The 23,597-nt window shown below is 39.1% G+C and overlaps 1 protein-coding gene across 13 annotated transcripts in view; it reads left to right on the top strand.

Annotated features, from left to right (window-relative positions):
- Window positions 1-22,802, top strand: part of UNKL (unk like zinc finger) — a 46,538-nt gene extending 23,736 nt beyond the window's left edge. For 10 of the 13 annotated variants that reach the window (XM_051632556.1, XM_051632558.1, XM_051632554.1 and 7 more), the window contains 8 exons: window positions 77-265; window positions 2,745-2,807; window positions 4,382-4,547; window positions 9,581-9,673; window positions 13,236-13,451; window positions 14,116-14,318; window positions 15,144-15,398; window positions 19,024-22,802. In XM_051632556.1, coding sequence (XP_051488516.1) covers window positions 77-265; window positions 2,745-2,807; window positions 4,382-4,547; window positions 9,581-9,673; window positions 13,236-13,451; window positions 14,116-14,318; window positions 15,144-15,398; window positions 19,024-19,179 — 1,341 coding nt within the window. In that variant the 3' untranslated portion in view covers window positions 19,180-22,802. The other 3 variants (XM_051632555.1, XM_051632566.1, XM_051632565.1) reach the window with 3 other exon arrangements.
- Window positions 22,803-23,597: the final 795 nt, after the last annotated feature.

Genomic DNA, 23,597 nt, shown 5'->3' with positions numbered 1-23,597 from the left:
GTTACAGAGGGACACTATAGCTGTAAACATAAAAAAATATCAGAGTATATTAGACACTGTTTTCTGTCTTCTACAGATTTGCTGTTCTTCAAGTCCAACTGTAACATCAAGTTCTGGTAGCAGTAGTTCTTTATCACCCCTTGGACCTCTTTGCAGACAGAGATCATTAGCAAGTGGTGTTTTGTGTTCTGAGTCTAGCACATCAGGTGTTTCTTCACCAACATCTAGCTATCCAAAAGCACCAGGTTTTGAACGAGAAGATCAGGTATGTAAATATTATGGGCCTAGAAGTACAAATGCAATCTTAAGTTACAGTAAATTCAACAGAAAATGTTTTTTGACTTGGCACTGATTTTTGGTAATTTAGAACACAGTTTGGAACCCTCTTCTTCAGGGAGCTAAATTGCGTCAAATTACAGTTCTCCCAACCCAAGAACACTGATGTAAACAGCCAGTGAAGCTCTGCTGATATGTAGTGAATCTAAATTCTTTGCAGAAATGTTGTTATTGTCATTTTGAGCCCGTGTTGCAAAGAACAGAGCAAGGTAACAACTGAAAAAATTATACTCAGATAGGAATCAGTTTTCATTATTGTTGAAAACGGATGGTGAAAAGATGTATTAATTTCTATTAATTTCTATTAATTTTAATACTATTTGTGAGTTCCAATCTTTGCTTAATTTCAGTCTGTTTCTTCTCCCACCTGCAGCTGCTGCTCTCCTTGAACAAGCTCGTTGCTGAGACATACATAGATGATAAAATGAAACAAACGTCTTGGAAAGAGAGAGAGATTTGTAGCATTAACAGTGAGAAGAGAGTGATTGAAATTGAAGTTTGTAAGGTGTTACAAGCCTTTAGTTAGGGAGGGGGGAGAAAACAAGCAATGCTAGAGATGGGGAGAAGGGAAGACTTATTTTTCAGTGTTATGAAGCAGCTCTGTTGGCCTATGAGAAAAAAAAGCTGAAAACCTAGGATTTACCTATTAAAACTGTATTTTACTTACTCTGTTGTAGTAGTGGTTACACTTACAAATTGTCAGAAAGGAGCTGTTTAAAAAAAAAGGAGCTCAAGTGGCACATTTAAAAATGCTGTAGCCAAGCGGGTCAGCCTTCTTGCAAAGCTGTGACTTGTCACAATTTATAACCTGCACAGAGAAGGGCAGAAGTAACAGATGGAAAAATGAATGAAAGGAAGGAAAGTGTATTTTTTGCAAATGGTAACTTGTTGTAGGTGATGGCAAGATCATTGCTTTCTTACCTATCGATGTTCAGACAGACTGCAGAGAGCTGGTCATTGTGACAGGAAAGATTTCTATCTTCCAGTATAGAATCACAAGAATGGGTTGGGTTGGAAGGTGCCTTTGTCAGCAGAGACAGCTTCAGCTAGATCAGGTTGCTCAAAGCCCCATCCAACTTGACCCTGAGTGTTTCCGAGGATGGAATTTCTACCATCTCTTTAGGCAACCTGTTCCAGTGTTTCACCACCCTCATATTAAAAAATTTATTCTTAATACTTGGTCTAAATCTTTTTGTTTAAAACCCTTATCCTATCACTACAGGTCCTGCTACATAGTTTGTCACCATCTTTTTTATAGGCTCCCTTTGAGTATTGAAAGGCTACAAAAAGGTCTCCTTGCTGCCTTCTCCTCTCCATGGTGAACAACCTGAGCTCTCCAAGCTTTTCTTCATAGGAAAGGTGTTCCATCCCTCTGATCATTTTGGATTATAGGCATCAAGTGATCATTGATCAAATGTCAAGGAAGCAGGGCATTTCCAGTATCAAATACCTGCTTTCTGGATGGGAGGCTGCAATAACTGAGAACTTAGGTAACCATTGGTGAAGATCTTTTCTGCTGTTTTGGTCACACACAATTAGTGAGTAGTGTACCGCTACAAAGAATGTCTCTCATCAGCAGAAATGTTATATGCTTGCCTTTTAGTGGCCACATTAAACCTGTCTAGAGAGAGAGAGCAGTGATAGACTTCACAACTGATAAAAATGTATCTAGAGTGGTGGCAGGCATTTAAAGAGGAGAGTCATTACTGCTAGGGAGCTTTCACTACAAGACAGATTAGGAACCTCCCAAAGGAAACAAGGAACAAGATTTCTCAAAAGACAGCTAACAGAACCATGTTTCCTAACCAGACAGCATTTTGCAGAGTTTAGTGCAATTCAGGAAGTCAGTGAAAATTACTGACCTGAAAAGAACAGAGATCCTTTGATCCTGCTTTGCAAGATCTCTCTTTTATATAAGTATGTCTCACATGATTTAAAAGTTGCTTCATTATAAAATGATGTTGAAAGAAAACCTGCTCTTGTGGGGTTTTTTTTTGTTCTCTTTTTTGTTTGGTTTGTTTCTTGTTTGTTTGGTTTTTTTCCACTCAAACTTTTGGCTACTTTCCCACCAGCCTCTTGCAGAAGTATTCCCCAGCTGGTGAGCATGTGGGACATGTTATTTCTGTCACAGCATAAAGCTAACATGGCTACCCAGCTTTTGGACCAGAAATAACCCTCGTGCTTAATTATGCATATAAGTGGAACAATTACAACTGCTGTTCCTTTTCCATGTAGATGTACTGTATGATCACTAAAATTTAATTCTCTGTATGAAACTGCAGTGAGGGAAATTAAATCAGCCTGTTGAAGATATCATTACGGAGATGCCACTGACCCTTATAAACTAATAATATATTTTACAGCAATGACTCAAAGTTCATATATTACAGAGATTTTCCTTCTTTCAGGCAAGGCATCGAAGCTTTCCAGCTGAGAATCAGCAGAAAATAAATGAACAAGACAACAAGAAGGTACTGTCAAAAGCTAAATGCTGTAAATATTTTGCTTTTTTTGATAATTTGTTAATGTAGTATCCAAGTTATGTGGTGCTTTACAACATAGTCTAAGGAAAAATTGTGCTCAGTGATGGGACAAGAAACAGTAGGCACAAACTGAGACATGGGAGGTTCTGTCTAAACATATGAAAAGTCTTTTTTACTGTGCATGTGAGATTGAGCGTTGGAAAAGGCTGTGTGAAGGAGGGTAGATTTAGTTTGGATATAATGACAAAATTCTTCACTATGAGGGTGGTGTGACACTGGAACAGGTTGCCAAGAGGAGTTGTGGATGCCCCATCCCTGGAAGCATTCAAGATTGGGTTGGGTAGGGCTTTGAGCATCATTTCAAGCATTTCACCTTCAGCAGCGGGATTGGACTAGGTCATCTTTAAAGGTCCCTTCCAGCCCAAACTGTTTTATGTCTGGAAGTCTGCAGTCTCATCTACACCCTTATCAAAGTGAGGTCAGCTAGAGCACGTTGCTCAGTGCCTTGTCTAGTAGTGTTTTGGATATCTACAAAAAGGAAGACTCCACAGCCTCTTTGGGCAACACATTCTAGTGTTTGATCACCATCGCAGTAAGAATTTTTTTGTGATTAAAGGGAAATTTCTGTATTTCAGTTTGTTCCTGCTTTTTAAGAAAAGGAATTGTTCTTACGGTCATTATCAGCCTCAATCTCGCATTTTATCTACCTTTTAAATAGAATTTTTCTGTGATATTAGTAGAAATCAGAAGAGTAGATACTGCACAATCACTGCTTGTCACGTGGAAGGCAATGGGAGGTTATGTGGGTTGATTCAGTCAGTTAAATGTTGATTTTATTCACTGAAAGATGGGAGGCAATAAACAATAAAAAATGAATTAATATACTGGAAACTCTGCACCAAGTTCCTGTAGACTTTGCAAAGTTATTTTTCATTTTACCATGTTACATGGTTACATTTTGTTTGGATTTCTTACATTTTATAATTTAAATGTTGATTTATATGAAAAAATGTTCAGCTAGAAAGAAGTAGCACAGGTACAGGTCATTTTATAATATGAGACGTGTGCTGTGCGGTCATGTTTCTCAACTATCTGTAAACTGGAAGTCAGTTTATGTACCAATTACATTTAGATGAACTGACGAGAAAATTTGCTGAGCAAAAAACCACTATAGAATGGAATTTGCATACAAATGCATAACAAAATGGTACAATTCCTCAATAGATATTTTCCTTTTGAAGAGGAGCATTAGACTTCAGCTAAGTAATGATGTTTGTAGAGCTTATTTGCAAGTATTGATACACCTTTTGTTCTGAAAGCACAATTCCCTCAAGTGGTAGTGATATCCAGCCACACTGGAGAAATGCACTTTCTGGTAAATGATAAAGAAAAATATCTTAATCCATTAATTCAGAGGGTTCTTCTGTTGTGTTTTTTTTTTTCTGTTTGAATTAAAAATAACTATTTTTTAAAATATGTTCTGTTTACTTTATATGTTTGCACATACATTTGTGTGTGTGTGTGTATATATATATATATGTTGTTTGTATTTTTTTTAACAGAATCATCTCAGTGTTTTTTCAGTGGTTAACCCACTTGCTTCGAGTATAACTTCCGGTCTGGCATCCAGTGCTGGATCAGATAGTTCATCTCCTACAACTGCCTGTGCTCTCAGCACCAAAGCTCTCCCATTCTATTCTGGCAATAACACAGTTGAATTTGTAATAGGTAAGTAATAGAATCATAGAATGTATTGGGTTGGAAGGGACCTATAAAGGTCATCTAGTGCAGCCCCCCTGCAATAAGCAGGAACATCTCCAACTAGAGCAGACTGCACAGAGTCCCATCAAGCCTGACACTGAATGTCTCCAGGGCTGAGGTCCCCACGACCTCTCAAGGCAACCAGTTCCAGTGATGCACCACCCTCATATTAACAAACTTTTACCTATTGTCCAACCTAAATCTACCCTTTTCTAGCTTAAAACCATTACCCCACATCCTGTCCTTACATGCCCTAGCAAACAGCTCTTTCTCAGCCTTTTCGGCTCCTTTCAGGTATGGGAAGGTCTTGATTAGGTTCCCTGGAGTCTTCTCTTCTTCAGGCTGAACAACCCCAACTCCCTCAGCCTGTCTTCGTAAGAGAGGTGCTCCAGCCCTCTGATCATTTTTGTGGCCCTCCTCTGGATGCTCTGCAGCAGGTCCACATCCTTGTTGTGTTGGGAACTCCAGAGCTGGATGCAGTACTCCAGGTGAGGTCTCACCAGAGCAGAGTAGAGGGGCAGAATCGCCTCTCTTGAGCTGCTGGCCACACTTCTTTGGATGCAGCCCAGGATGTGCTTGGCCTTGTGGGCTGCAATTGCACATTGATGGCTCATGTCCAGCTTTTGATCCACTAGTACCCCCAGGTCTTTTCCCACAGGGCTGCTCTCTAGCAGCACTTTCCCCAGCCTGTATTCTTACCTCTGGTTGCCCCAGCCCAGGTGCAGGCTCCTGGACTAGGCCTTGTTGAACCTCGTGAGGTTCACCTGGTTATTTGTATGTTCAGTGCCAAAGTATTTTGTTCATGCTATGTGGACGAGATCTCAAAGGACACAAAGAAGAGAAGCTGTTGCTTTCTGGGTGCACAAGACAGTTTCTGGGACATACTCACTTCAAAAATTGCTGTCATTTGCCCAGAGCGTATTCTGTGCTTCCGACCAGCTAGGCTGTTTATGTGGAAAATGGATAAATATTTCAGTAATAATTAGACACTAGGAACTTAAAAACTGGCTGTGGTCCTCCTGCTATGGTCTCATAGGTGCTGGATAGAGAGGAACAGTCACTTCCCCCAGCCTGCTGGTGCCACTTTTACTAATGCAGTCAAATATGCTGTTAGCTTTTATTGCCACAGAACATGTTGAATGTGTCATTCATCAGAATTCTGTTCTCCGGCCTTTCAAGATTCTTATCAGCAGTCCTGAAATCGAGTGTATCAGCTGCTCCCCTTCATTTAGTGTTACCCAGAAACTCGCTGAAATTTGTGGCACTTTTACACAAAATGTGGTTTATTCAGGAGGCTGTGGCAGGGAATGTTGAGATTTGGAAGGTAACGTATTTCACATTCTGTGGCATAAGTCACATGATCAGGGAGTCTCTGTGATTAGCTGGTGCACTTGAAGCTTTCCGTGTTTAAATTGATGTGTAGCAGCAACCAGGAGACTGCAGACAGTGAGTCAGCACTTCAGCATGGTAAGTTAGGCATTTGGTCTTCTAATATTTTTAGGAAGTAATTATGCAGAATATTAAATAGTGGATCTTTTTCTGCAGTCTCGCAAGGTATAGCTTGCTTTGCTTAAAGGTTTGTTTGATGATCTGCATGTTAGAACAGAAAATAAATTTTTATTTATTTTTGAATTTCAGAACTAGAATGAGCAGAATTATTGCAAGTAATATAATTGGCTTATGATTAATACTTTAAGATATACTATGGAAAGAAATCACATTTTTGTCAAGATAAATATTCCTTCTGGAATAAGTAGAGGCTAGTTGGCTGTAACAGGTAACTCATAACAAAAGACAGTCTGATTTCTGTATATTAGATGTGGTGCTAATTCAGTATAATTTTTAAGCAAGTGTTGCAAAGTTGTTTAAACAGTGATATGCTGTGTTTCCCATGTCCCAATGAGATTGGTTTTGAGCATGAGAGTTTTGATTCCTCTGAGTTAGAATATGAGCTGCTGTCTAAAGATGTAATTCTAAAACAGTTTTCAGTATGCTGTTAACATAATATGAATTATAAAATACATGTCTCATGTATGTATAAGTTAGTGTACTTTATGGCAGCTGTGTAGATTTGGGGTTTTTTCCTTTAAAAGAATTTCATATATATGAAAATTATTTTCCCTGTGTTCTGCTTCATGGATATTCAGGATGGCGTTGAAAATAAAGTGCTGCACATAATTTGAATAGAGCAGAAAATTAGGACATTATTGTAGAACAGACAATAAATACATAGTGTTCTTGTAGGAAGTGATGGACTGAAGGATCGTTTAAAAAAAAGGGATCAAAAAAGAGCTGCAGCAAGGGAAGGAGTGATTGACTATGGGAAAAGGGCATGGATGGGTTTGGATAAAGGATTAGAGGAAATGCAGGAGAGTTCCATTAGCAAGGGCTGAGGAAGCTTTGCCAGACAGTGGGATCTATAGCCCTTTCTCTGACCCTTTATCCTTTAACTTGATCTCATGGGGAGCTCTGTCTGCTCTCTGAGCAATAATCTGCAAGAACTGGGGAAGAGATGAGTGCAGAGGAGTTGGGAATAAGCATACCAGTCAGATAGAATTACTGTTTAGCATTGAGGCTTGGACAGTATGCTGAAAAATGAGGAGTGATGGAGTAGAAGAAGGTATATTGCTGCAGCCTACTGTCAGAGCCAAGGGAGATTGGTTGAGTTGTCTGGTTTTGTTCTGGTAAAAAAAGGAAGAAGCATAATCTGAGAACATAAAGGCTGCAAGGTGTTTGGAGTCCTCCTGAAAAATAGAAAAAAATATATTTTTAAAGAGAATAGAGAAATTAGATGAGCAAAGTTTCAAAGGAGACAGATTTGGAAAGGAGTAAGTAGGGAATGGGCAGCAGTGAAGGGAAACAACTCAAGTGATTGTAGGGAGAAGGGAGGACCTTAACATTAGAGGGCATCTGCCAGCCTGATACTCCACGCTGTTGTCTGTGTTAGGGTCTGGGTGGACCTCCCCTCCAAATGTTTTAGTTGCTTCTGTTGCTTTCTATTGGATACCCAAGCATGGGGATTTTGCCTTTTTGGGAGACTTGCCATTCAAAGAAAATTGGTGTTTAACCTTTTGCTTTCCCTATATGTTGTGATCTTAAGATGCTGTTTGTGTTCTCTCCCTGCACTCCACCATATGAGGTGGAATCTGAGAGAGCTGCAAGGTATCAGAGATAAAGCTTTGAAAATCTAGATAATAAACAGTAAAGAGACATGTCAGTGCTTTTTGTGGCAGGGGAGGATGGGTATGGTAGAATGAATTAAGGTTTCACATGAGAAGAACTGACAGATTAGTGATTTAGTAAGGGTGCAGGCTTAGATTTTATTTGCTATTTGAGGAGTATAATTTGTGTGAGCTTTATGGTGGTATTGTTACTGCTTGTCATACTTGGTAGCAACATGCTGAGCCAGGCAATGCAAATAGCTTCAGATGTTAATAACACCTGAGTGATGTGGGGAATTGCAAGGGCTTGAAAAAAAGTTTGTTTCCCTGTTTCAAGATAGTAATGATGCTACTGGTGGGATCTTAAAGCCTCTCTTTTCACAATTGGGAGAATTTTTAATTTTTTGAAAGTGGAACATCTTCACTGGGTGAAAGTGAGAGGGATCTCTCTCAGCATATCCTGCAGCATAGTGATGAGAGATTTGCTCTCACAGGTGTGTGGTGATTTTGCTTTAAGGATGTTGAGGTGTGTGAAGATGTATTAGTGGGTTACAGAGCTGATGGCACATAATGGTAAAAATTATTTCCAGATAAATATAGAAACATAAGAAATGAGAGAGAAGAAAGGGAAAGATAACTCTTCCAGCAGCCAGGTGTGAAAAGAAGTGGCAGGCAGCGCAGACGGGCATCCTCTCTTGGATATCCTCTCCAATACAGTGGCTGATTCCCTCTCAGGTGATACTTTTCTGATATTAGCTGTAATTTTTCATTAAGACCAACCCAAACTCCTTGTGGGCTCTTCCTACTTGTGATATTAGGGTTAACTGAAGCACGCTTTGGTCAGTGGATGATGCTGTGTGCTAACTTGTTATTGAGATGTGTCAACAACTTGTTGTTGAGATGGTCCCTCTAATGTAAATCAAAAGCTACGATCAGGAGTAGGAGAAGAGGGGAAAGGAAGTATGATTCAGTAGTGGTAGTTAGTTCCCTGGAGAACCTACCATAACAATACTCTGAGGGTTGACGGGTCCAGATGGTGAGCATAAGAAAAGAACGGAAACAAGCTACCTCAGAGAGTCTGGAAGGTGCTACCGGAGCAGCTGGGTGAAAGGGCAAGACAGGCAGGCTGCAGTGTCACAGATGGAAGGCCCTTACCTATGTAAAGGGCAAAGATAGGGAAGGCACAGTGTGTCAGTGGGGATCCGGAACTCAGGAGGGAAGAGGGACCTTTAACCTGGGTTTCCGAGAGCACTTGTGGCCATTCTAAGACTTGAGTGATCAAATAAAACGAGGCCATCTCTCCCCACTTCTTACTGTGATGTATAGAAGGAGAGGCTTAGGCACCTGTCTCCAAGAGAAGGTTATTCCTGGAAAATACTGAAAAGCTAGGGCATATCCCTTTAGGCCAAAAGGATGATGCAGAGAGGGCTTCCTCCCTCTGACTGTTGGATGCCAAGCTGCTTTTTCAATCCTGCTGAAAGGTGAGGATTATTGTTTGGGTTAGGGTATCCAGATTTTATTTTCCTCTTTTTCTGTGTCTTAGCACAACAGGTGACACAGATTTATTGAAAATTGAGGTAGACAGCTACCTCTCCATTATCCTCTGTTCCTCTCACCAGTTAAAAAAGCTGTATATATGAAAGTTTTCCCTTTTAGAAAATAGAGGGTATCCTTCACTGTATGTCTGTAATATGCTTTAAAATCATGACCTAGATGCGAAAGAGTTGGGTGATGGAAGCACAAATGAAAATAGTCAAATAAGGTTTCCTCATTGCAGTCATCATGCTATTTTATGGATAATTCAAGGATAATGAATTGATAAAATGTTTTATTTAACAGGTTCTGCTTTAGATTTGCATTTTAATGATGTGAACGTTGCACCCATAGATAGAGAAGCAGAAGATCAAGACAGCAGTGACCTTGGATTACCAAGTAAGAGTTCCAATTTGTAAAATTTTCTTGCTTTTATAAAGTTTTACTTATCATGGTAGTTACAGACAGGAAGGACTCTGAAGAAGAGTCCTCAGTTTTGTTCCAGCTGTTTAACTTTGTGGCGTAAAGGGACTGCGCCACTATCTGTCTGTATTTTTCAAGGGATCAGTCTAGTAAATGTTTTGGATTTTTTTTTAACATACTTAACAGCTTGCTCCCATAGCATAATAGTTGATGGAAGGACATGCATACATTTACAGGAAGGCATTATGCTTAAGCTTGACTGGGAAGTTGCCCTCTTCTGTGAACGAGGGGAGTGGAAAACATAGCAAAGGAGAACAGTGCATGAAAGAGAGAGCAAGGGAGGAAGAATGAAGGGTGGGAGGAACATCAAGAAATTAAAATGCCATATTTTCTTTCTGAAAGTAAAAAAGGGAAAATAATTGAGAGATCAAAATAGGAAATTAAAATTGAGGAGCTATAATTTCATTATCATACTCTTTTGAGAGTCATAGAGCAAGAGAACAGATTTATTTGTACTGCTTCCCTTTTTTTCTGATACCTGTTTTGCTTGCATTTCTTTGAAGGACGTTTCTGCTGATTATTAAGTTGTTTGTGCATGTATATTCAGCTTCCACTTGAGCAAACAAAACTGTATTTTCCCATTTCCTTCTTGCCCTGTGGCCCTAGACACAAAGTGTAAAACAACTATAGCTATGCCCTAGTTTATTATTGCTGACTTGCTCCAAGAAGAAAAGCTTGCACTTAGTGTCTCTATACATTATGCAGTTTTTATTCCTTTAAGACAACAGTTGTATCTTGAGTACACTGGCTTTAACAAATATATAGCTATACATAATGTTGTTGGAATATGTAACTTGTCACTGGGACCACAGTGTATAGGACAGTACCCAAGTATTACAGATTCAAAACTTTGTGTTGGGGCATGGAAATCATTTTGACCCAAGTGAACACGAAGTGCTCTCACTCCCTCAGGAAAGTATGTATTATAAGCAACTCTAAATTGCTTCTTTTCAGAAATAACACAAATTTCTAGAAAGATTCAAATTTTTCCTCCTCCAAGTGCTTCCTTTGCAGTGAAAGAGGACAGTTGTTTTCCATTATTGTTCATGATACTCCCCTTCATACAGATCTGGAAATAAACTGATAATGTGTGCAATTTCAGATTTATTTCTCTGCTATTGATGTCAGGCTCAACAATTCTCCTGACGCTATAGTTTGACTGGTTTTTAATTTACTGCCTTGTTCTATACTGCAGGAATGGTTATGCTTTCTTGCAAGTACCATGAAGAAGGAAATACTGTAACCAATTTTATTTGTATGTGGAGGACAGTTTGTGCAGTTTAGTAGATTGTCCTTGGTGGGTAGCCAGACACCCATCCAGCTGCTCTCTCACTCCCCCTCCTCAACAGGACTGCAGGAGAAAATAGGATGAAAAAGCTCATGGGTCAGCATAAGAGCAGGGAAATTGCTCACCAGTTGCTGTGTCAGGCAAAACAAACTTAACCTGGGGAAAATCGGTTTATTGCCAGTTGAAATTGAGTTCAATGTTGAGAGACAAGGAGAAAAACTACAGCAATACCCTGCCACCTTTTCCCCAGGCTCGACTCTTCTATCTCCCACTTCCTAAGCACTAGAGAGGGATGGGGAATGAGGGGTACCAGTTCATAGCAGTTCTTATCTGCCTCTCTTTCTTCCTCACACTTGTCCCTGCTCCAGCATGTGTCCTCTGAATGGGCTGCAGTGCCTGTCAGGAGAACCTGCACCAGCATGGCTTCTCCACACGCTGCTGTTCCTTCAGGCAATATCCACCTGCTCTGACCTGATCCTGTCCACAGGCTGCAGGGAGATTCCACCTTGTATTGTAGTCTCTTCTATGGAGTGTAGGGAAGTACCTGCTCCACCATGGTCTCTTCCAGACCTTCCATGGGCTGCCGGGAAATCGCTGCTCCAGTGATTGGAGCACTTTCTTCCCTTTGTTCTTTTCTGACCTTGGTATTTGCATGGCTATTTCTCACACTTGTTGTTTCCTACTGTGCCTGTGTGGCATTTTTTTGCCCTTTCTTAAATATGTTCTCCCGGAGGTGCTACCAGTGTGGCTTAAGAATGCAGCTGTGTCCTATGGTGGGTCCTCTGGGGCCGGCCAGTGCTGGCTGTGTCTGGCATGGGGCAGGCCCTGGCACCTCCTGGCCACCCCTGCTGCCCCACTACCAAAACATTGCCCTATAAACTCAAGAAATGCAGGCAGATTTTATTTGCCAAAATTCATCTAGTTTTGAAGACTACTTTAAGAACCAGAAAAGGGATGGTTCTTCTACCGTTTCATACAGTGTTTGGGGGCTTTATGTTGGCTCTTAATTTTTACAAGAATTCTTACTTGGCCAGATTTTTTTTAACTAAACTGTTTACTTTGGTGCTTCCTTGTTCCTCTTGCAAACATGTTTGCAAACATGGTTGCAAACATGGTATGTTATGTACATCTGTGTTCATGTGTCTGTCCTGTATTTTCCTCACATACTTGGTCATGAGGCTGACCTCGGTAACATTTACTATTTAAAGATGCGTTTTTTTAAAAACGTTGTGGCAATGCAGAATGTGCATCCCTGTCTTTTATTTCAAAATACTTCTGAAAGGATTGTTTCTATGATCAGATGAATTCACCTGTTTTAAGCAAAACCAGAAAACTAGAATTATGACCCTTTAAGTATAAGCATTTGACTGCTTTATTTTTTTTTAAGAAAAGTTGATGTCGTTTTTAGTTGCTGTTCAAACATACTGATGAAGAACATTCACAGTAAATATTTAACTATTTCCTGACTAGAACGATGCATCTGTGCATGTTTATTTAAGTAACTGCATGATTGAGCATTCTTTTTTTATTACCTATATTTTATTATTATAATTATTTTAGGAAATTGCGAACCATGCATTTGTTTGACTTTGTTTGACTAACTTTGACTTAAGTTATTATTAATTTTTACTTTATTTCAAACTCAGTTTTCATAGAGTTAAGTACATTTGACATTTTTAAAAGGTACTGAACAAAAGCAGAAGTATATGGAGGAAGTAAATTGAGCTATGTCTAATTATTATGCTGAGAATGATTTTCAAGGTATGTGGTCTTGCTTAACTCCACTGTATGTATTACAATAAAAAACTAAAAATTGTTCTTAATCCTTTAATTTTTTGTTAGTTTCTCCAATTGCATTAGTTGTCGGCTGTAAATAAGTAAGTCAATTAACTTGATCTGAAAAGTGCTTTTCTCTTGCTTTGTAGCTGCAGATGAGGCCATTTCTGCACAAAGCTGCAAATTCTGTTTTCAGGCACTTGGAAAACTACTTTCAAGTGTTCAATCTAAAAAATATTTCTGGAGATAAAGTTGCTTTTTTGTTGTGGGTTTTTTTGGGTTTTTTTTGCATGGAAGGTCTTTGTATATATAATTGAATTTACATATGATAACTTTTTTCAGAGAAATACTGAGAGTGCTGTGTACTGCTTTGGAACAATTTTTTCTTTTTTTTCCCCCCTACTACACATACAGGTCCAAGATTACTGGGAAGTTCAGCACCTGTCAATATTCCAGGCTCTCTTGTTCGTTCCTCCTCTTTGCATTCATCATCATCCCTTTCAGCCTCTCCACTCAGTTCTCTTTCACAGTCGCTGTCTCAGTCTTTTGTTTCATCCACTGTGGCTCCTCAGCCTCTGAAGACAGAACACAGTATGTTAGGTACCTCGGCCTCTTCTCACAACTCTTTAGGTAAGTAAGTTGAAGGCTGCAGCTTGTGTATTGTAAGAGGGAACTCAATGGCAGGTAAGAAATGTTCAGATCAAGGCTTTGCATACTTCTTAGGACTGAATCTGGACAACAAAACCTGGGTATTGTAATTGATAACACTGCTGATAATGGAGTTATATGTGGTATGTGTGAAAAAATTAAAGGAGTGAGCTTCCATTCCTAGTGAAGGGAAAAAGAACTATTGGAAGAGGAAATATTTACAAAGGCATTTGAAAGGGGTAAAATACAGCAGTTGGCATACAGGCAGCAGGGAATACATTTTAGCTGCAGCATTTTGCTAAAGGAAAATATCAAACAGAGAAAGAATTAAAATTGTGTGAGCTGTTAGGAACAAAATTTTTTGTGTATAAATAAATTCCCACTCTTCCTTCATTTGTGGATCGTACTGTCTTTCATTAAAAGCTACAAAAAATGCAACATGGCAAGTCTCCTGAATTTTTTTAAATACTGCAAACATTTTCCAGACTGTCCCATTTCTGAAGGTAGTGAAATAACGTGATGAGTCTTGCAGATAAAAGTACAGATTTTGTGTATGTGGCACATCTGTTTGGTTCTGCCTGTGAAACATTTTTCAGTAGTGCAGGCAGAGGTTTTGTTGTGTTTTTTTTCTGCTTTTGTTTTACAGGTTTAAATGGGGTTACAGGGAGCATTTGGGACTTCGTAGCTGGGGGCTTCTCCCCTACTCCATCCCCAGTACTGAGCAGCGGCCCTGGCCCCTCAATAAGTTCAAACACCAGTGGAAATGAGCTAACTCGAGTAAGACAGGAACTTGATGATGCCAAGAGAAAGCTAAAACAATGGGAAGAATCTTGGCAGCAAGTAAAACAGGTACACTAATTTACAGTTATATTCAGTTATATAGATTTTTTTTTTTTTTAACAAACAAGCAGCTCCCACAGCTTTTCCTTTTAAAATTTCTTCTTATCCTTGGACCCAAAGTTTTATTACAACTTGTCAAAGGAATATTTTTTTCTATCTTTAAAATGAGCTAGTGACATAAAGGAAACTGAGCTTTTTAAAGGGCAAGTCATTTTCTGAAAGTTGATCTGCCTCCAGACAGGGACACTTAACACATATTCAAGATAGGGTTGGACAACAACATGTATTGATGTTTAAGTAACTAAACACATACATTCCTTGCCATACCTCTTTCAGATAAGCACATAAAAATAGTCTTGCCAGCAGCTGTGGCTGTATAGTGTACCTGGACGGTATCTAGCCATCTCAGCGGTCAAAGTGGTTCTTGCTAACTGCCAGTGTAATGCATTTTCTGTAGTCCTTTCCTTCCCCTAAGGTTGTTTTCTCTGTGTCAAGGAGTAGCTAAATAACTGTACTAAATTCTGATAGTTTTTGATGTCTTTTGACATTAAATTTTGAATTTAATGTTTAAAATGTGATCCATTTATAGAGCTCCAAAAGACCTGTGTCTGTTTACAGACAAGTAACAGTGACATACCTAAAAATTACATTAAGACAAGATGAGTTGTTAATTAGAAGAGAGGATAAATAGGGACAATCATTAAATTTGACAGAAAATGCATTGTTATGTCTAGAATTAGAGATTACATGCATCTTTGAAAGCTTTTGAATTTGCTCGTCTGTTGTTAATTGAAAACATTTATTTTCTATATTCTGGAAATCTGTTTCTCCCAGGCATGTGATGCATGGCAAAAAGAGGCTCAAGAAGCAAAAGAACGTGCTGACATTGCAGATGCAGACAAACAGCTCGCTCTTCAGAAGAAGCAGGAAGTGGAAAATAAGTTAAAAAAGCTGAAGGTGCAATTGGCTGTTTGTCTATCTACTACATTACCTTATATGAAAAATGATGGAGATACAGAGAAGATATCCTTGCCAAAGCTTCGTTCCTTACAGAATCGACTGCACTTAGATTTAGAAACACTAGATGAGGTGAGTTACTTCATCTGCATAACCATTTTGATTCACTGAAACTGGCAGCTCAGTGACTTTCAGTAATACACTTGCATCGCACATCATTTCAAAGAGCAGCATTGCTCTTACTCAGTGTGACTTTTCTGGAACAGAGAATGGTTCAGATTCCTCAACCTAATGGATTCTTCTAATTTTTTAGTGAGCTATGGGAAGAAATAAATCATTCACAGGAATTACTGGGGTGATAAAAAAAGATAAATTAAAGCCAGCTTTTACCCCCAACATTTTGGGCACTACCTAAATAAATAAAATTTGTTGCCCTTAAGAGTTAAAATAGTTACATGCTTTAAACTTGTTTAGAAGGTAGGTGATGAGGTTTGCTGCTAGGAATTGTGTAGTCAGAAAGGCCAGTACAGACTTGGAGTATAGAATCATTGACGTTAGAAGGGACCTCTGCAGATCATCCAGTCCAACCCCCAGCTCAAAGAAGGGTCAACTTAAGCATGTTGCTCAAGGTATTGCCCTGTTGTGTTTTGAATATCTCTGAGGATGGAGAGTCCACCACGTCTGAGGGCAACCTTTTCCAGTGTTTGACTGTTCTCACACTAAGAAAAGTTATTTTCTTATGTCTGTGTGAAATTTTCTGTATTTTAATTTGTGCCCATTGCCTCTTCTTCCACTGGATATAGTAGAGAAGAGGCTTTCCCTGTCTTTTTTACTCCCTTCCATCTGGTATTTATACACACTGGTAAGATGCCGTATCTTCTCCAGGCTAAATGATCCCAGCTCTTTCAGTCTCTCCTCATGTGTCAGATACTTCAGTCCCTTAATCACCTTAGTGGCATATTTCTGTATTTCACCTTCTCTTGAATCCAGACTCAGTTTCTCCCAAAATTTAGAATGCTCTTTCACTGGGAGATCGAGGGCATTTCTCAGGGCTCTCAAAGCTGGGAATATCAGGTGCCACTCCTGAGCACATCAAGGAAGATAATAATGGCTAGTTTTCCAGGAGACATACCTCAAACTTTGCTGGGTGCAACTTGGTTTCACATTGCCTTCTCCTCTGCAGTCTCAAAGGGCAGTGACACCACATAGGACACCAGTTCTTGCTGTTTTGTTTTTACTGTGACAGGACTGTCCAGACAAAAAAAGTTTAAAATGTTCCACTACTGAGACAATCTGCCATACTCCAGTAACTGTTTTGAGTTCAGTAGTATCTTCTTTGTCTCAGTGCATCTCCTGTCCAGTGCCATCTGTACCAGTATGATTTACAGCCTTAAAAAAGAACCTGTCTCTCTTTTGAAGAGTTTAAAACATGATTTTTAAGTCTTTGTCAATAAAATGGGTGGATGAGGATGAGAACTGCTAGTTACCCAGCTCCTGTTATCAGGTACATTTACAGCATTCTGGATTGGGTTAGAGACCACTGTTGTTTTTCTCCTAAGAGATTCTAAAAAGGAGCAAAAGAGCCTTGGGAGCTCTTGCCAAAGAAGTAATTACATCCTGGAATAGAAGGCATGTCAGCCAGACTGGAGTCATCAGAACCCTTACCACCTTTTCCAACTTCTCAGTTTCTCAGGTTTCTTTTACCACTGTGGCTTCTTCTTACCTAGCTCTTACTTCCTCGAGAAAGTTGCTGTTTTAGGCAATGCCACATGCAGCATTCTGAGCTCTTAGTCTGAACCATGTCTTATTCTTCAAAAAATTAGCATGGCTTTTAGATACTTTTAAATTAATCTTGTTCCTTATTAGGGTTGATATGGCTTATTGCATTTATTTGCAGTTGTAACATCCTCCTTGAAGTCTCTATCAGTAGTTTTATTCAAAGTATCTCACATTTGGGATGCTTCCATTTTGTGAATATCTCCCATGGCAAGAGAAAATGTAACAGTGGTTTGAAATGGCAAAATGAAGGAGTATGATAATGAAAAAGGCTTACTTAGAATCATAGGGGTTGGAAGGGACCTCGAAAGATCATCTAGTCCAACCCCCCCGCCAGAGCAGGGTCACCCAGAGCACATCACACAGGAATGTGTCCAGGCGGGTTTTGAATGTCTCCAGAGAAGGAGACTCCACGACCTCTCTGGGCAGCCTGTTCCAGTGCTCTGTCACTCTCACAGTAAAAAATTTTTTTCTGATATTCACCTTAAACCTCCTATGCTCCAATTTGTATCCATTACTCCTTGTCCTATCACTGGTCATCACTGAAAAAAGCTTAACTCCATCTTCTTGACACTCACCCTTTACGTATTTGTAAACATCGATGAGGTCACCCCTCAGTCTCCTTTTCTCCAAACTAAAGAGACCCAGCTCCCTCAGCCTTTCCTCATCAGGGAGATGTTCCACTCCCTTAATCATCTTTGTGGCTCTGCGCTGGACTCTTTCAAGCAGTTCCCTGTCCTTTGTGAACTGAGGGGCCCAGAACTGGACACAATACTCCAGATGCGGCCTCACCAATGCACAATAGAGGGGGAGGAGAACCTCTCTTGACCTACTAACCACACCCTTTCTAATGCACCCCAGGATGCCATTGGCCTTCTTAGCCACAAGGGCACATTGCTGGCTCATGGTCATCCTCCTGTCTACCAGGACCCCCAGGTCCCTTTCTCCTACACTGCTCTCAAGCAGGTCAGCCCCCAACCTGTACTGGTGCATGACATTTTTCTTCCCCAAATGCAAAACTCTACACCTCCCCTTGTTAAACTTCATCAGGTTTTTCCCCGCCCAAGTCTCCAGCCTGTCTAAGTCTCTCTGAATGGCAGCACAGCCTTCTGGTGTGTCAGCCACTCCTCCCAGCTTGGTGTCATCAGCAAACTTGCTGAGGGTACATTCTGTACCCTCATCCAGGTCGTTGATGAAGATGTTGAGCAACACCGGTCCCAGTACCGACCCCTGAGGGACTCCACTAGTCACAGGCCTCCAACTAGATTTTGCCCCATTGACTACAACTCTCTGACTTCTTCCTTTCAACCAGTTCTTGATCCACCTCACTGCCTGATCATCAAACCCATACTTGATCAACATATCTACAAGGATGCTGTGGGAGACGGTGTCAAATGCTTTACTGAAATCAAGATAGACCACATCTACCGCTCTACCATCATCTATCCACCTAGTAATTTCCTCATAGAAGGCTATGAGGTTAGTCAAACATGACTTACCCTTGGTAAAACCATGTTGACTGCTCTTGATGACCCCCATGTCCTTGATATGCCTAGAGATAGTGCCAAGGACAAGTTATTCCATCACCTTTCCAGGGATGGAGGTGAGGCTGACCCGTCTATAGTTACCCGGGTCCTCCTTCTTGCCCTTCTTGTAGGCTGGAGTGACATTTGCTATCCTACTTCCCCCTTTGTTGTTTTTTCTTGTTTGCATCACACATCCCAATTATGCAGGAAAATTTCAGGCAAGAGGTTCAGTCCTAGATATTTTCCTTTCTAAAGCACCTAACTCCTCCATCTGCTACTTTACATGCTGTTTGTGCTCTGTTCTGATGACCCTCAATTGAGCTGTCATGCAAAAAAAAAATCGTCCTTTGTGTTGCTAAATTAGAAGTTTATTTAGGACAGCCAAGACTAAAGCTGCTACAATGCAATTGTATACTTTGAAATAATTTTTATTGAGTTCAATAATCTTTTTACAGGTGATTTTTCAGCTTCAGTCAAAGAAGTGTATTGTATGTCAGGAAGGTGATCGTACCATTATCCTGAACCCGTGTCAACATTATGTACTTTGTGATCACTGTGTAGCTGCACAAGAAGAATGTCCCTGCTGCAAGAAAAAAAATAATCTGTGGTAACATAAAGGCATAGTACTTTTGTTGTGTTCATGAATTAAATAATTTTATGCTTTTGTATTTTGTAAAGGAATCATATCACTCATGATCAATCCATTTGATAGTGCTAGACTGATTTCCATTTTGATGTGAGAAATGTGGTTGCTTTAAGGTAGAGAATAAGGCTTGCTCACCTTTGCATATCAATTTCAGTCTTGTTCATCTCCCCTCCTCCAACTCTCATCACAGCCTTTCTGACTTCCACTTACATTCTTAGTGCACAAGCTGCGTAGGTTCATTTGCACTGTAATCACTTTGCATAACTGTTGCCATAATACTTAAATTGAGTGTTTATTTTCATTACAAGAAGATGGATGCATAGATAACTACATACTCAACAGAACAAATAGTCCCTTTGCCTTGTCTCTTGTGTGTGGAATGCCAGAGCCAGTATTTTGGAATCAGTCTAACACTATGTTTACTTGGATGCTTGAATAACTGATTAATATAAAAGCGCTTTTTAATTATTGTGTTTTGTTAGACAATATGTTATAAATTGCTTCAAGCTGCTTTCCAGGTCTAAAGTTTATTTTTTAATATGCAATAATATGTCATGTTATATGTGTACTGTGAACTTCAAATATTTCACTTGATTTTACTGTTAAATCACAAAATGACAACTTATCTAATTTTTTACCATTTATGAGTTAACTGCATACTGTAGGATCCTTCAGTGTGGATGTTTGTAGTCTTTAAGTTTTTGTACATCTCCTAACCTGTGTGGTACAGATCAGGAGCAGATATGATATATATAATACTACCAAGTGCCTATGCCCAATATCCTATAAAATGGCAGCAGACATTAAAAAAATTGCAAATAATTTCTGTTGCTTAATTTTGTATTGAACAGTTTGACAGTAACTAGACTGTCTCTTGCTTTTATGAATATTTCAAAATACACTTTTTCAGTAATGAAATAATGCGTGTTTGAAAGGAACTAGAAAATTATTTAAGTATATAATCAGGCAGTGGCACTTTGACACAGTGATTGTTTTAAAAGGTAGTAGTATCCTTACTTTGGGAACTTGGTTGGGAACATGCAATTTAGGAGGAGAAGTTAATTACTGCATGGGAACACTGTATATTTTTACTTACATGAAATAATTGCCTGCATTACTCATTTTTCTCTTAAATTCAGGTGTGACACTTAATACAACTTATATTTAAATGACCTACTACTGTGTTACATGATTTGTATCTCTGTATGACCATATTCAGTACAAGAAGCTGAGTTCACACAGGCAGCAAGGGTTAATCTATTCAAAGTTCAGTCATGCTAAAACAAAAAACAAGGGGTTTACAGAAACTATTATTGTTGAGCTTTTAGAACTCTGTTGGCAACAGTAAAGGGCCCAAGCCAATAGTACTGAAATCACCATCTCCTTTGGTTTTTATCATTCTGTGTGTGAAGGTTTGAGTTGGCAAAAACTCATGACATGCTTTCTGTGAGAACAAATTTGTCCTTGTGTCTCTGAGACATGTTGATCTGCAGGAATGTTGGAGGCCTTTTGGAAGGGAGAAGTAGGATAAAATATTAAAATACATTTCTGCTTACTTCTGTTTCAAAATTTTGTCTGAAGATCACTTTAAAGTTGGGTTTAATACTGTGATTTTGTTGACTTTAACAGTTTCTCTAAACTGTTGGACTTGAAAGTTGCTTTTTCAAAAACATTTTTCTGTCCTGAAGCAAGATACTGCCGGTTTAAACGGGACTTGGTTACCAAGTTTGGCTGTAGGTATTAATGTATTTTTTGCATCTGTGCAGTCTATGACAAAGACTGATTTTTGAACCTTAACAGCATTTTGAACTAAAGCAAATTCACTTATATAAGGGTTGCTTACATAAGTTAAAGAATATGCATAGTTAGAGTTTGAAAATATGTTATGTATTTTTTTGAACAGACAGTTATTTTGGACACAGGTTAACTATATTTATCTAGTGTGGAACAGGATTCTGCAACCATTGTGCTCACAAAAACATTTGGAAATATAGTGAAAAATTATGCTTTGGTATTTTAGAAGAAAACAGCTTTAGGCCACTTTTATCTTGTCCCTATGTGATACTTGTTACCCACTAAATAAGGAAATGTAGTTTTGTGCTAATTTGTCAAAATTTAACATTCATCATGTTTATTTTAGTGCGTTTGCCTATGTCCTAGGACTATTTTTGGTCTCTCTTTTTTTTTTTTTTTTTTTTTTTTGTACTAATAGGTGATTTTCCTAATCTCATGACACAAAAAATGTAATGTAAGCAACACTTGCAATGTGAATAATCACATTGACATTTATAGTTTATATGCTCTACATTTTAAAGGAAATTGACTAATATGTGTAGTTCGTTGCTTTTTGTTGTCTGTCTTATGTTTTACAATGATGAATCTTGAAAATAATTGTATGTGTCATCAGTACTGAAAGTTTTGCAAGTGTTCCCATTTAAGTTTCTTTGGTGCTGAATTACAGACATTTAAAAATTATTGATAAGCCATTTTGTGGAGAAGAAAAAAAATCATACCAAAGACATACCTATGTGTGAAATTCCCTGACTGGGCAGCTTGCTGTAATTGTAGATGGATGAGTCCTTGGGTGATCACTTGAACCCTGCATAATGATACATAGCAGTCATATGAAAAGAATACACTTGTTCTTCACGTATTTTTTTTAATGAGGAATTACAAGCAAAGTTTTCTGTATCTTATTAAAACAGGTCAACTGCAAATACAAATAATTATGTACTTTTACACCAGTACTTTAAAATGGAAGATAGGAAAATACATGCAGTTGACTAGAGATGACTGTTTGGAAGAAGTCTGAAGTGAAAACTGACCTTTGTAAGCATTCATATTTGCACTTACATACACTATCTAGAAACTGGATACATTAAAATTATATTTTAGCAAGACTACAGTATGGTAATTTCCTAAATTTGATAAATACGTAAAAGCAAACTAAATAGATTTTCAAGATTCATTTTGATGTTTGACAAAGTTCTGTGTTAATTTATGTAAGAATATATATTTTTTAATGTGAATGCCATTATGTAGTCACAATTATTTTATAGCCTGGGGAATAATAGATTAAAATTGTGATTTCTCAGGGTTTTTACAGTTAGGAGCTGTAATTTAACCAGAAGTATGCTAATTACAGTTAGATTCCCAAGCTACATGTTGCAGGCTTAGTGTTAGTCTTCTTTGAATAGCAGATTATTAGACATACTTGTTTTGTTCTATATTGCTGTTCACAGTATCCTAGTATTAAATATAGGTATTGATATTATTACTGTCACACTATGCTTGTGTAATTGTGGTCATAATTGGGCCCTAAATAAATATGGAATTTCTACTCATATTAATTTATGGAAGCTGTTAATGTTTTGAGTGTACAAAAATAAATGATTTTGTGAATGAAATTGTTCTTAATACAAAACATTATTTATAATGCATTTCTCATTTACTTGAAGTGAACTGTTTAAAATTGTTAACACTTGTTAAAACTTTTCTACACTATGGCATTTATGCAATGGTTTACAGAAGTCATGGAATTATTTTTCTTACCAACATGGAAATAAAATTTTGATCTTTATTTCTGAACTGTACTGTGTTTAGAGACTCAAAAATTCCCAGATATATTTTTCCTCTGCAATCTAATTATGGCATTCCTAATAATTTCAGGGTTTCAACCATTGGGATTGGCATGTGTAGAAAGAGGTCTGACTACGATACAAAAAAACTAATTCAACAGAACAGTCTACAAGACAAGAGGCTTTCAAACTAATTAAAATATGATCACTTTTCCATTCCCTCCCTCACCCTGGTGTGCGTGGCCCTGCCCATCCCGAGTCGGTCTCTTCCCCGCAGCCCGCGGGAGGCCCGGGTCCCGCATGTCCCCGCTCTGCAGTGCTCGTGGCCCCACCTCTCTGGGCTGTGTCTCTGCCACGTGCGTGGCCGTGCCTTCCATCTCCTCGAGTCCTCTTCCCATCCGTGGTGTCCTTGTCCCTGGCTCCTTATGTGAGGCCTGCCCCGCCCGTGCTGGCTGCTTCATGAGCAGTTGGTGTGAGTGCTGGAAGCCGGGGTGGGTGTCTCTGATGCTGATGCTTGGGAAAGGAAAATTAATAATAGGGTGCTGCCCTATTCAACCAGGATGGATCAAGACTTCTGGCCCCCTGAAAGCTGAGGGGTGGATGCCAGGGAGGCCTCAGATGATGCAGGTGACAGGGTTGGGAACTGCAGGGAGGGCGCCTGGGGCTCCCTAGCTGGGTTTTCATCTTCTAGCTGTAGTGAGAAGGTATATGCAAAAGGCAGAGAGACCTCTGGCCTCACCAAGCTACCTGTGGTTGTGCGGGTGACTTGCTTTACAGGGTGTGTTTGTGTTGTTTCAGATGCAGA

The sequence above is a fragment of the Apus apus genome, chromosome 14 (genome assembly GCF_020740795.1).
Source record: "Apus apus isolate bApuApu2 chromosome 14, bApuApu2.pri.cur, whole genome shotgun sequence".
Lineage (NCBI taxonomy): Eukaryota > Metazoa > Chordata > Aves > Apodiformes > Apodidae > Apus > Apus apus.
This window is presented reverse-complemented; position numbering and strand designations above follow the sequence as displayed.